The sequence below is a fragment of the Maniola jurtina genome, chromosome 20 (assembly GCF_905333055.1).
Source record: "Maniola jurtina chromosome 20, ilManJurt1.1, whole genome shotgun sequence".
NCBI lineage: Eukaryota > Metazoa > Arthropoda > Insecta > Lepidoptera > Nymphalidae > Maniola > Maniola jurtina.
The window spans coordinates 12,969,692-12,984,119 of record NC_060048.1 but is presented as its reverse complement, the minus strand read 5'-3'; the positions used below and the strand labels follow the sequence as shown (position 1 = coordinate 12,984,119).

Below are 14,428 nucleotides of genomic sequence, written 5' to 3'. Positions count from 1 at the left end.
CTAATCAGAGTAAAGCCAGATTTAAAGAAAAAAAAAAATGAGGGGTAAATGTCTTCGACGAATATATTTTCTTTGCCAAGGTATAGATAGCATTGTAGCTCCCAAATGGATTTAATGAACAAGTCAAAATCGGAATGTGCAGATAATTTATTACAATAAAATTAATGTCTTACAGTCTATTTACAAAATGGTTTTCTGTAGTAAAACTATTTAGTTATAGCCTTAGGTACAGTTCAGCAAACTTGCTTACTTATTATATTTATAATACCTATTTTATATTATTAACTAATACATAATCTTTTAATAGTTGAGAAATCAACAAGGAATTAATCTAAAAATCAACAATTAAACTAAGTATTCTTTTTGCTACAAAATGTACAAAATTTTATTTAGTACAGTTTGTTATTTTAATACTTAAAAACTATGATTTTCTAATATATAGTATGTTTTGAGTAAGTATCAAATAATTGCCAAAGTCAACATAAAGAACAAAAGAGTATTATTTTTGTTAAAATGTACCTAGTATTGTTTATATTTACTCGCAAATTTTTAATTATGATTTATATACCTCCGCCGAAAAAAAAATACAGCAGTGGCGGTAAGTGAATCGTAGCCGATTGGTCAAAGTCGCTCTGAGCAAGACGCAGGTTGGAACCCTGCTGGTTGTGCAATTTTTGGTAAGTATGTATGTATGTATTTAAAATGATTTAAAAACCTTGAATTAATGTGTCAGAATTAGTCGATACTACAGCTAATTTCTTAACCTGGACCCTTTCAAGTAAAGATTTTTATATAAACCTGTGAGGATGATACTGCCATTGTCGCAATTGAAAATGCCATAAGCCTACGTTGTCGTATTAGTTTAAAAAATGCGAAAAACCAAATTAAATTTGAATTTCGCGGGCAGGCCCGTCTCATGCTCCTTAAAGCGTTCGTAAAAAAACAGACAACACACGAAATATGGGTCTCAGGAATTAAAAAATAGACTATAGTTGTTTCATACATCGCCTACCTAGCGTCAAATGTAGGTAACCTTTGACGCCTGCCAGTGTAGGTGGAGCCTCGACGTTTTGTTACAAATTTCCTAGGTGTCGTGAAGTGTGCGCCGCTCGGGGACGATTCAAATTTTTAATTAACACTCGTTATATTAGTGTCAGTTGACATGTTGTGGTCCCGGGACTCCTGCGGCTACGAGTAGGGCCTGTCGAACAGCTTGGCGCGACTGATTCGTCGCTCCAGCGTCTTGTAGTCGCGATGCGCGGCTTGCACGCGTTTGAACTCTTCTATCAGTGCCTCGAAGTCTATATCCGTGCGATCCTCCTCCCTGCAAGAGTGTGATCAATTATGTACCGTACCTACTTCTTCAAACTTGTAGATTAATCTAAGCTAATCCTTTATATCAAGCCACATCTATGTTATACACAATCTCTAAATTAGCACGTCTATAAATAGTGCTGTCCTTTTCATAATACTCTCTGCAGACAAAGATAGCATTAGATTTAGTTAGAGATTATTGAGACCTGTCAATTTAGTTAGAGATTATGATCAGTATCTTAAACGTAATACGATGATAAAAAATAATTCGCGACATCACAAATCATTTGCCGAATCCCGATAGTGAAGCTGAACCATTACAACCATTAAGTTCTATTTTAGAGAAGTGGAGTCGCGTCGCTTTGTCTCTCCCACCAATGTACCTTTAGCCTTACCTATGTCGTGTCGCTTATCTGGCTGTGTGGATAACATTTTGGAGTGAGCTTGGCTGGATGGGGTGATTTATTTCTAAATTTCTGGTCTAGTCTGGTGGGAGGCTTCGGCCGTGGCTAGTTACCACCTTACCTGAAAAGCTGTGCCGCCAAGCGATTTGGCGTTATAGTACGATGCCGTGCAGAAACCAAAGGGGTATGGGTTTAATGAAACATACCCCTTCCAGGTTAGCCTTCTCCCATCTTAGATCGCATCATCACTTACCACCAGGTGAGATTGCAGTCAACTCTATCTGAATAAAAAATAAAAAATACGACGGGGAGCCGCGTCTCAGGGGTCTCACGTACAACAGACATGGGCTAAGGCTGTGATGTATAGAGCGCACATTGAGTTTGCTTAGACTAAAACGAGACAGACTTATGCCAGCGGTATAACGCTGTCTCGTTTTAACAGTGTCTTAAGTCTGAGCAAAGTCAAAGTACACTCTATGGATCTCAGCCTACGTGCGGGAAAAAACCCAGGAAGAAAGGAAAGAAGAAGAAATACCTGTGTTGCGGCGCGGAGTCGGAGCGCTGGTGCGGCGGCGCGCAGTGCAGGCGGCGCCGCAGCGCGTGGAAGGCCTCACTCTGCGGCAGCAGCATCAGCAGCCCGAACAGCGCGGCGCGCAGCTCGGCGCTGCCCGGCCCTCCCAGCAATTCCAGCCGGAGATCTGACCACGACCATTATAATATAACATCATCAGCATGATATGATCAACCCTCTGGGTGTATGTTCGTTATAAGAGTTAATAATAAACGGGTCTTGTTTAACAAAGGATGTGTTTCAATTTCCCTTACTAGCTTATCTCCATGACTTCGTTACACAAATTACCCGCATAGGGGTTGAGTTTTCAGATATCCTTTATTCATTACTAGCTGATGCCCGCGACTTCGTTCGCGTGGATGTAGGTTTTTAAAAATCCCGTGGGAACTCTTTAATTTTCTGGGATAAAAAGTAGCCTATGTGCCAGGGTATAATCTATCTCTATTCTAAATTTCAGCCCAATCCATTCAGTACTTAGTTTTTGCGTGAAGGAGTAACAAACATACATACAAACTTTCAGGCAAGCAGGTTGTAGAATGATATATTGAAATGTAAGACATAATCAGTGACCATCAAAAATAGAAGTAAAAATTTTTATGAACAAAGAAAGTAGAGCTTTGTACTTACATGCAAAAACTGGAGATTCAATTAATTGTACTAATTTATCTATTTCTGTTAGAAAGTCGACAGTTATTTCGAGATCACCACTGAAATTCTGATAAGGAAATTAGTAAATCATATAGCGAGGGCAATAATTTTAGTACAAGGTATAGTTCGGGACAGGTCGAGATGGCAATTTTCTAATGAGATGGCATCACATACCGGGTTATCGATATCGATAATTTTTTTGGTACGCAACTGGTAAAATTCTTACCACCTCTTTTTCGATCAAATCGAATCAAAATCAAATGAACTTATATTAACATTGATACAAACTTTTGATTTGAATTGTGAAAATGATTTTATTCTGGACGTAGACTTCTTTTCGTGCAGATGACAGACCCGTGTTCGTTTTTGCTATCTCTACAACTACACTCTGTATTTGTAACAAGATTGGCTATTTATCCGTGTTTGCGGAGTACCTTCTGTATGTGAAAGGTTCTAGAGTATTCCGTGATAGTAAAAAGGATACAAGGTGGTGATGAGCTGCGCGCAGTGCTTGTAGTTGTGCGTGAGCAGGCACAGCGCCAGCAGCGCCACGGGGCTGTGGCACCAGCACGCGTACAGCGTCCTGAACAGCGACACCGTGGCCTGCGCATGTACACACGCATTACTGGCGCGCACCACATAGCCACGCGCTCCAGACAATACAATTCTAAATTTGCCATTTCTTTATTTTTTTAATTGATTGTCGTAGTACAATACAATACAAGACAAAATAATTTCGCTACAGGAAAACACAAACTTAAACTTCTTTGTCCCTATTAACAGTGGAAACTTAATCGGCCTATGTAATAGCTTTTCTGTATATAACTAAGCTGTTCGTTTTGCTAATGAATTTTAAAAAAACACGCTGCATTATACAGGCTTCCCACAAGTGAATATGCGACGGAAGTGGAGCAGCCCGCGCCAACGCACCATGGGAAGAGTATCGTCGTCGTCGGTGGCGCGCGGCTCCGCAGAAGCACCGCGGGAAGTTTTTTTTTTAAAGAATATAAGGTAATTTTAAGGATCAGCCAGTTAAAACAATCATGTGTTAGTCATGATTAACATTCCCCTTTCCCCTCCAACTAAGCGTTAAGCTTGTGCTTGGAGTGGGTACGACAATAGTGCAACGGGTGGGGTTTGAACCGCCGACCTTTCGGAATTCCGCTCCTATACCCGTTGAGCTATTGAGGCGATGTGGGTCACTCACGGGGTCGTCGAAGGCGCGCAGCCGCAGCCGCAGGTGATGTAGCTCGGCGGCGGTGAGCAGCAGCGTGGCCAGCACGTCCACCAGCCGCGCCGCGAAGCGCAGCTCCCGCTCGCCGCGCACCGCGATCGCCACGCCGCGGTACACCGACTCCGCGCCCACCAACACGCACAGCTGCCTACGAACATTATACTGAACAAAACTCCCGAGTCCCGACTGAGGAGACCAGAGAACAGGCTGCCGAAACTTGTATAGACTACTTGTTTCTCATTTGCGAGGAAACAAACAACTTGATTTAAAAAAAACTAACATAACCATTTGTACAGTCAAACAATGATAATAATTACATATAACACATTTGCCAAGTAGGTATTGTCCTACGTAGGTATTGACGTATTGTAGGTATTGACTACGGAACCCCAAAAGCTGTAACAAACTCTCTATTTGAGTTACCATCTAAAGTGCATGCTTGCGAAATATTTATTCAAACTCAAACAAAAATCATTTATTCAAATTGGATACCATTTGTACACTTTTTAAGTGTCAATTGTAGAATTTGTATGATAATAATGTAATGGCGATATTTAATTACGGTAACTTCAAACTGAAGCTACGAGGGTTCCAAATGCGCTAAGTTAAATCTATAGTATAAGGTGGAATACCTATTGCCTACCTTATAATAAACGCTCCCCGGTCTTCCAACAGATTTTCATCAGCCGCCAGTAATCTCAAAAGGGCTTTCAAAAACTTGTGGTAGTATGGACTCGACTCTAAATCAGCTGAAAACAAAATAGTAGTTAATGGATCGGTTGCGTATTTTATTGTATATGAGTTGATAGTTCTACCAAGATAAAATCATTTATCTGCGAGAAACAACCAACCAAAATTTCACGCTATTTGAAACGTGGATACGCACCGCTTCCATCTGCGCCGGCAGCTGTGGTAGCAGTAGTAGCAGCAGTAGCAGTAGCAGCAGCAGCAGGGCAGGAGCAGATTTCGGCGAGCACGGCCAGAGCACGGCGCACGACATCGTCGGCCGCGTCCGTGAGGCTGCCCACCACGCTCACGAATACCAACTCCGTTTGCAGGTACATCTGACGACGTGGGCGCCAACCGTTACATTTTATAAAAGTAGAGATACTTTAAAAATGTCATTCTCTAATTTTGATCAGACACCAATTGCTCATGAGAAAGCTGAGTCACTTAGCAGGCAATGGAGAGAGCTATGCTCGCAGTTTCTCTGCGTGATCAACTCAGAAATGAGGAGTTCTGTGGGAGATCTAGAGTGACCGAGATAGCTCAGTAGGTTGTGAAGGTGAAGTGGCAATGGGCAGGGGATATAGTTCGAAAAACTGATCGACATTGGGGTCCCAAGGTACTACAAGGGGCACAAACCGACAGATAGACAGTTTCACATTAATTTAATATTAGTACTCACCTCTGAAGGCAGCTTGTTGTACAAATGTAAGATCCAATCCAAAGCGGCCACTTTGGTATGCACAGAACTATGATGAAGCATCTGAGTCAATACCCCCACCACAGCCTCCAAGTTCAATCGCGGAGGCCCCTCGTCCTCAACTCCTTCGGGCGGGGAGCCTTCTGCTAAGTCCCCTTTTGTCGGAGGGCCATCTGCCTGGGCCCTTTTTGTCGGGGGCCCTTCGGAGGATGCGCGGGGCTCGGACATTTCCGACACTAGTTTGGTTAACTGTAGGTTAACAGTAGCTGCCGTTTCCCGGATCTCTGATTTGTATGTAGTAACTGTTTATAGCTCAATGTTGTTATGAACACAGAAGGACAAACACAACATTGAACACTGATGGTAAATAAAAAACTTGTAAATAAGCCTTTTGTTAGACATGGCTCTGCAACTCGGAGATAAGTGAGATACAATTGTGAAAGTTTGTCACATGAAATTTAATTTCTTGCATGAGATTTGTGTTAGCAAATTGAGATTGGCGCTGTTAACTATAAGATTTAAGGTTGCCAGATAAGCTGCAAGTTACTTTAAGTTTGTTACATAAGATTTAAGTTTGTTAAATGAGATTTAAGTTTGCCATATAAAATTTAATTGTACTACACAAGATATAAGTTAGTCACATCAAAGGAGAAAGGGAACTATTATAGTTACATTTGACATATTCCGATATTCTTTTTTAAATCTCTAAGTTCAAGGATCCAAGCAATAAAGGCAGTCAAAGGATACTCTTCCGTGGCTCGTCGGTGTAGGCCAGACAGGGTAGCGCCGCTAGAAGCATTCCCGAAGCGAACGGCAGCACGCGCTCTCCGCTCAGCTCCGCAAACTCCTTCAGCCACGTCACTGCTGTCAACTGAGGAGAAATTTATGTCACCGTCGCCGCCCACGAAGAGAGAATATTCTCTCACTCTCATAGCTCCCTTCACCCATGCCTGTCACTGCGTATCAGTACCCAGCACTGTTGATATAGTCTTTGGTGAACCACTGGGTGAGCACTCTACAGGATGTAATTGGAACGCTGGCAAAAACTTAGTACTATTATTATACTACCTGCAATAACAATTTGCCATAAATACTTGTAGTCCTAGTAATTTAGTATTTTTCAAACTCGCAATGTATAGCGTGCAAGCTCGGTGACAATGCCCCGGCTACGACGTAGGCTCTATCGCAACGTTCGTTGAGCTCTAGCACCAGTCAGATGCTTTATTTGCAATACATTGGAAACTTCCTGTGATAATTGTCACTGAAAATTGAAAGTTCAAATAAATAGAAGTTCACAGACCTGCAGTAACTCTTCCGTGGACTGCGCGTGAGTGATGAGTATATTGATCATGGCTTGAAAGTTCACTTCCGAAGGCTCCTTCTTGATGCTGCGTAGGAACTCGTTCAGCTGTACGTCACATCTGGAAAAAAAACCCTGAAAATAATGCCTTTCCATCACTAACGGGAAACTTAGTGGAACACCTCCCATCGCCCCATCAACCTCGCGGTTATTTGCGCCTAGTATTACGCCTGCTCAGTACTTGCTCTTGGCATGTTTCCGGGTCGCGTTCTTGACTCCCTTACGATGTATAATGGTGAATGAGGTATATCAGTTCTCACATGCGGCGTATCTCAGGGTTGGGGTCGTCCAGCACGGTGAAGAGCCCGTCCAGCAGGTCGGGCAGGTGCCGGCGCAGGCCCAGCGCGGGCGCGGCGTCCAGCGCCGACACCCACGCCACCGCGAACTGGCGCGACGCCGCGCTGCGCGTGTACATGCGCTCGCGCACCAACGGCACTATCGACGACAGGTCCAGGCACGAACTCTCTGTCACTATATCCTGAAAAAGTCAAACTCAATAAATGATGGTTAAAATTGAAAAAAAAAGGGCATACAGAATTGAAATTTATCTCAAAAGGGAGCTCATAACTAGTACTTTATTCCATACTAGATGATGCCCTGGGCTTCGTCAAGGAAAACATGTTACTTGCTTCAAAATCTAGGATAATAATCTGATTTTGATGCAACTGATGATGAAATGACAGAAATTATAAAACCTCTCTCAACTACATTATAAATATATTACAAATTACAATATTATAGTCTGAATAATTAAAGAAGTATATCTAGTGATATGAACAGAATGTATATGCAATGCTATTTAAAAAAGTATAACAGTTTACCTTAACAAGTCTATCCAACACTTCAGCTCCATTCCTCACTTGTGGCTCGGGGTCAGCAGCCAGCCGGGCCAGGGCGTCGAACACGAGCGGGAAGTATGTGACAGTGGCGCTGCGAGCCACCTTCAGCACGTTGAACAACGCCTCGGTGGCGCCGTAGCGCACGCGCGCTTCGCTCTCGCCCAGACATGCTATGATGGGGTGGATTAATTCTCCTATGTACAAGTCACAACCCTGCAAAAATCAACCTTTCTACAATAAGCATTATTTTATTTGTATATAGGGTAAGTATGGCTTCATAAGAAAGCTCAGTCACTCAGTGGGCAATGGAAAGAGCTTCTTAGAATTTATCTATGTGATCAACTCTGAAATGATGAGATCCATAGGAGAACCAGAGTAACCGACACACCAGAACAATAGGTTGAGAAGCAATGAGAAGTGGCAATGGGGAATGGTGACCTCGGTGGGCAGACAACATCAAAAGAATCACAGGGCGCTGCTTGATTCAGGTAGTGTAATACTGTGGTGAGTGGAGATGACCTATTTAAGCAAACCACACAAAATCACCAAAGAAATTTTTATTAATTTAAAAGAATATTGGCTGTGTTGAATTTGTTTTATCTTCCCATTTGGCCTCCCATTAAGAACAATGCTGGCACTACCCTATCATCATTATCTCAACCTATCTCCAGCCCACTGCAGAGCACAGATCTCTTTTCAGAACCCCAACAAGGGGAATCATAACCTATATTTCACAGTTCTCTCCTGAAAAGTATGTAATGTAAATTATTATATATCCACCTTTCCCAAACCAACAGCAACAGAAGAGAGACCCATCAGAGCTCCGTTCTTGACATTGGGGTTGGTGGAAGACATCAGCTCCTGCCCCAACACTCGGATGAGGCGCTTGATTTGATTTGTGTTGTTAGCATCGCTGAAGTCTTTCACCATTCTGAAATCATCCAACATACGAGTGTTAGAAAATGACTAAATATCTCTACATAGATAGTATAAACTAAGTCGTAAACTACATTCTGTGTTATCGCTTGTGTTAGCAGCGTTAACTTCTGTTTTAGTCATTACTTTGAACATCCCCGTTTAATCTGTAGAATAGGTAAGCTCACCCATGCAAAGCCAGGGTCGGGAGAAGGGAGATTCATATTGTGAAAAAGAGAGAGAACTGATAATTTTTCTATCATATTTCAAATAATATTAACGCCCCTAAACAAAGATCAATAGATTTGGATTCAATAATGTTATTTCTAGTTTAAACAGTTCAAGCACTAACTATCCCAATAGCGATGGATTAGAATCAAAGGAATAGTAAGTTTATGCCATATACTATCGTTATACTAGTTTACAAAAGCTACGCTACAATAAAACAAATCGTACTTCTCAATTTCAACACCTGCAAACTTCCTTTTATCATATAGTTTGTCACACAGTCCGCGGACACAGGCTCCACTTAACGGAGCATAGTCGCGCTCAGTCATTTTTGGTAATTAATTCAAAAAAATCAAATGGATTTTTCTATTTCCAAAATATTTTGTTTTAAAACCAAAATAACCTCAACTCAACAACTGACAAGTGCAGTGACAAAAACAAATGACAATGACAATCGATTACCGGACTTGGTCCTAACGTCGACATGACATTGACGAGCAATGAGACTCGATGTTTCCACTTGAAATTACACCCCAATTTTGGCCAATACGACTAAAATATTAGATACGGATTAGGGTGGTTTTTTTTTTATTTTGCCAAGGTTTTAGCCTAAAACAATTGAATTTCAAGCGGTAGAAAAAAAAAATTTTAATAATTTTGTAAACTTTTTTAAAGCCCTTCTCCTTAGGTAAATCTAAAAATACATTGGGTGGGTATAAAAATAAGCTACTACTTGAAGTTCAATTTTTGAGCAAATTCCTACAGAAACTAGGGTAAAATCAAAATCGTAAGTGGAAACACTGCAACCACAATCCAATCACTATCATATACTATGTATGTTATTGGTATTGCCGCATGTGCAAATCACGTAGTGATTACATACTCTTTGGTGCCAACTGCCAATTCAATCACAATGTTATTGGTCTGTGGTGCTCTGTGCTGCTGTCTGCCAGTGTTAGTGTTCTTCTGTATCTGTAATCTGTCATTTCGTAATTTGTTGTGTTATTTTACTTAAACTTTCAATATTCACTGAATAATCTCGGCAGTGTTGTTTAGATAAAATTTTGGTTGTCCAACATTCGATGCCCAGCGCGAAGAGGGGATTTTTGTCCAGTGCGAAATTAAGACTGGTTATTCAGTGTGGACTCGGAGAACGTTCACGATGCCTGTGACACTGGTCGACAGGTTGCCATTGCCAAACCTCAAGGTTTACTCGGCGGGAAGTGTGCTACTGCTGTCGGTGGCGGTGTATTACGCTGTGAATGTGACTAGTGATCCTAGCTGGAAGGCGAATGCGACGCTGCAGCGCCAGGACGGCGCGCGCGAGGCCGAGGCGGTGAAGATGGTGCCAGCTATAGACTCCTCGAACGGCACGAGGAACCTTACCGACCACTTCGCTGAAGTGGTGACGTTCATGATGCAGGAGCCGCTGTGCATGTGGGTGAGTGCAATGTTACCCATTTTTTTTTGCAACAACTTATCAGAAAATTGCATCACTGATGAGTTTATTTTGGATTCTAGTAAGTTCTACACATTATACTATAACTTCTTTCTAGGTGCTTTTTTAGACTTGATTCACATATTACTTTTAAATTTTCTTCTCACTAAATTGTATGGCAGATGAAATTAACTTCATAAAATAATTAATAAGGTATAAAACATCCGGTTTGCTTATAAACAATACATAAAAGGTAAATACTTATATTCTAAGTATATCTTAGAATATTTAATCTTCTTTTAAAATTCTTTAATCATCAGCATTTTAATTACTTAATATTATAAAATGTAAGTGAACAGGTTTTTATTCAAATTAAAGTTCTTACCTAAGTAATTCTAAAAAGTGTGATTTTTAATTTTCCTTCTTTATTAAAGACTAAATTTCCATAATCATCAAGTGAACTATAAAACATTATAATTTTGCCTCCATTTAAGTAGCTCCCAACTTTAGTATTTACTTAGAGACTGTGAAACATCATCATTACTCACTTAATATATAATGTGAAAGTGTGTCTGTCTGTTTACATTTTTATGACCCCATCTGATTTTGACACAAAGTTTACAAAATTTAGCATAGAAATAAATTGCATCCAGGGATTGAATAAAGGCTATTTCTCCTGGAAAATCAGAGTTCCCATGAGGTTTTTAAAAACCTAAAATCCACAATGATAAAGTAGCAGGCATCATCAGCAGGCAAGTATTTGAATAGATAACTTATTGGTTTGTGTGGGAATAATTTTTCATAGCTATGACTCAATGACAAAATCAATCAATAAGGTCAATGATAAGGATCAAGACACTCTATTGAGTTAAGGTCTTTTAAATTAAATAGAAGGCCGTAAAACTTAACAATAAATAATATTTGGTCTTCAATTAAGTACTCTGTTATTATTACTCTTTTTATAAAAATCTGAAATCTTCTGAAGAGATCTTTGAAAAGAGCAACCAAAAGCTATAACTACATAATTATAATAAAGGCTACCCATTTGAAGTGTGGCAAGGAAGCTAGTTTGTGACATTAATAATAGGTATTGATGATTGATGAGTAAGGTAGATCAATGACCTCACTATAATGTAATATCATTCATTTTATTTATTTATTTAAACAACTTTATTATTAACAAAATTATATAGATAAAGAATACAGGAGTATTATACAATTAATAAAACAAAGGGCAGCCTTATAGTGATAAAGTCTAAGGGATAAGAACTTTAGTGAAAGTGATCTCTTCCAGGTAAGAAGTTATAGACCTGTAAGATGGGGAGTCGCATTGTAGCTATATACACAAACATACACTGTAATAGGTAGGTACATACTATAAAATAAATTCATTTTATGACTTTATCAGCATCTGATTTTAAAACTAAAACCAATGGCTTTTATTTTCTAGGCTAAAAAGAGTATATCTCACTCTCCAGGTCTTTAACTATATTCTATGCAAAAATCACGTCGACCAGTTGCTCCGTTGCCCCGTGATTGAAGGACAAACAAACAGACTTTCACATTTATAACATGGGTAGTGATCATTTTCACAGTAAGCGTGACAAAATTTCATTTTCCATTAAAACACAATTAGGAATCATTACCATGTATGTTTGTTTTCAATTAAGTATAATATTCCGGTGTAGAGCTACTGTCAAGTTGTTAAATAGCTAAATAACTCATTATGGTAATGACAAAACATTTAGTGATTTACTTAAATCAAGTAATTAGTCACAGTTTTTCCTGTATAATTAGCTTTTTTTTAGTAACTGTTTCTACTATTTGGGTTAAAGTGTATCTCAGCTCAGGTCATACTTTATGCTTTGGATGGAACTTCAGTGTTTTGATTTCAATCAATGTAGTGTTTTTTTAAAACTTTTTCATCAATTAAGTTAGAACTTAATTTAGTGAAGAACTTAATTTATTACGGTTCATGAGATACAGCCCGCTGACAGATAGATGGACAGACAGACAGCAGAGGCTTAGTAATAGGATCCTGTTGGCACTATAAATATGTATATGGAATATGGATATATGGAACCCTATAAACACATAGGTATATTATTTAACTTCAATGTATGACTTCTTATGTATGTCATTAAACTATTCTCAATTTCCAAACAAAAAATAGTGTGAAATGATGTAAACCTGTGTAAATAAATGAATTTAAATAGAAATCCATTAAAATTGCTTATTGCGTACAAAAATATTAGTTACTTAAGTAAGTATATTAAGTAACTGCAAAATGACAATAATTTTACTAGTTAACTTATCTATTGAATTCTTGAACAATAGCTTTTTGGTCTTATCCGTATGGTTTGTGGGAAAGTACTTACAGTACCCCACAATCTCGAGTACCTATTACGTACCATTGTCATTCTGAACTGCAACCACATTCTAAAAAGCTGTCAAAATGACTATGACCTGTGGAGTGGACCCATCAAGTTACAAGTATAAGTGAGTGACGCCGATTGTATATATATCACTTATTGAGTAGGTCATAATGATTATAATATTATTTACTTAATTTCAGCCCGATTTAAAATTCGTACTTATTAGTAACGTTATGAATTGAAGGTGATTTAACTGTTTCGTGGCCACGTTGCCCAGTGGCTCGAATTACGCGATAATTTTCGCGGGTTCTCTTGAAATAACGGGTTTTATATTTATTTTGGCGCGATGCGTATAAAGTTGGTCGCATACTGGACGACTTACAAGATGAGGCGTAAGAGACTTGATCTGTGAGAAATGGGACGCGCTGAACACAAAATATATGGTGCTCTATGAGAGAAAACGGGTGCGACCGGACGCTTGTATTTTGAGGCGGACGTCATAACCACTAAGATATCACCTCTCAAAATGAACCACATTGAAATGTTAGGGGAGCGCTATTCTGACAGATAAAGCGCTGAAGAATATTTCTGTGCACGTTTATCCGCTAGACTTGCCTAATCTTATAAGCATGAGTAGGCATCACTCTGCACCCACCTTCTGTTGCGATCGCAATCGGAATCTTCAGCGCGTTCGATGCATCTAGTTTATTAACTACTCGCGTTGGCGTCATTTGCAATTTCCAAATTTCAATACCGAAATATAGGTTTCGAGCGGCTCTTAAAATTCAAAATTCAAAATATTTTTATTCAATTACACTTTTACAAGTTCTGTTGAATCTTCAAAAGCGTCTACCACTTAGGGGCCTGCTTACTGATTCGCTATCTCAGCAGTGGCGGTCTTAGGGGGTGGCGAACGGGGCAATCGCCCGGGGCCTCGCTCTTACAGGGGCCTCGCGCGACAACCCAAGCAAATTATAAAAAATATACATTTTTTAACTATATTTTTTATTTAAAACTTTAGATTCTGATCTTTAATTACTTATTAAGATTAAAACATAACGGTAAATTAAAATAAAGTTAGTTAACTAATTCATCGCTCGGGGAATCCCCGTGTTTTATTTCGTTCGTCAGTTCCTGTCACCTTAGAATTATTTTGCTTGTAGTATGAGTTACAAAATTGTTACCTACTGGTAAGGTTTTGGGGGTTCAAACTCCCAGACAAAGAAAGTGTGAAATAGACTAGGTAGTTCTCGAATGCCTTCAGGCTCAAAATGTCGAATTCCTAAAATGTTGAATTTGCAAAATGTTGAATTTCGGAGTTGCTAATAAATGTTAGATCCCAAAATGTTGGATTCGCAAAATGTTGAATTTCAATTCCCAAAATGTTGGATCTTAAAAGTAAGCTTTTAATTCGCATATGCTTAAACGTAATTCACAAAAAAAAAATTCAAAAGAAAAATAAAACCGACTTCAAAAACCACAAACACTAAAAAGTAAAAAATAACTTTTGTTGAGCTACACGTGTAATGTACCTAGGTATGAAGTCGAGCGAGCATATTAAAACAAAATTAGAAATACAAGAAGAAGCTCGCCCGACTTCATACCTAGGTACATTACACGTGTAGCTAAACAAAAGTAATTTTGTACTTTTTAGTGTTTGTGGTTTTTGAAGTCGG

General features: G+C 39.3%; 2 protein-coding genes across 3 annotated transcripts in view; one reads left to right on the top strand and one right to left on the bottom strand.

Moving 5' to 3' along the window:
• Nucleotides 1–826: 826 nt before the first annotated feature.
• Nucleotides 827–9,371, bottom strand: LOC123875789 (protein VAC14 homolog). Of its 2 annotated transcripts, XM_045921820.1 has the most exons (15): nt 9,168–9,371; nt 8,577–8,727; nt 7,779–8,009; nt 7,218–7,435; nt 6,898–7,018; nt 6,345–6,468; nt 5,793–5,881; nt 5,580–5,762; nt 5,058–5,235; nt 4,815–4,920; nt 4,145–4,319; nt 3,422–3,540; nt 2,917–2,996; nt 2,254–2,416; nt 827–1,324 (listed from the first exon to the last, which is right to left on the bottom strand). In XM_045921820.1, exons 1-15 carry the CDS (start codon nt 9,266–9,268, stop codon nt 1,189–1,191), a joined length of 2,175 nt encoding a protein of 724 aa, XP_045777776.1. In that variant the 5' UTR covers nt 9,269–9,371; the 3' UTR covers nt 827–1,188. The 2 variants fall into 2 exon arrangements, with proteins under 2 accessions (XP_045777776.1, XP_045777775.1); XM_045921819.1 differs by having other exon boundaries at nt 5,580–5,881.
• Nucleotides 9,372–9,874: 503 nt separating this feature from the next.
• Nucleotides 9,875–14,428, top strand: part of LOC123875790 (E3 ubiquitin-protein ligase AMFR-like) — a 44,820-nt gene continuing 40,266 nt past the window's right edge. The window contains exon 1 of the mRNA XM_045921821.1: nt 9,875–10,380. Coding sequence (XP_045777777.1) covers nt 10,102–10,380 — 279 coding nt within the window. The 5' untranslated portion in view covers nt 9,875–10,101. The remainder of the gene's footprint in view (nt 10,381–14,428) is intronic.

Excerpts from the sequence above, each read along its gene's own strand:
- LOC123875789 (XM_045921819.1), bottom strand. The coding sequence starts at position 9,268 with ATGACTGAGCGCGACTATGCTCCGTTAAGTGGAGCCTGTGTCCGCGGA. Across the intron at positions 8,728-9,167 it reads GCAGGTGTTGAAATTGAGAA|AATGGTGAAAGACTTCAGCG; the intron begins GTACGATTTGTT and ends GGATGATTTCAG. Across the intron at positions 4,921-5,057 it reads TGCCGGCGCAGATGGAAGCG|CTGATTTAGAGTCGAGTCCA; the intron begins GTGCGTATCCAC and ends TTTTGTTTTCAG.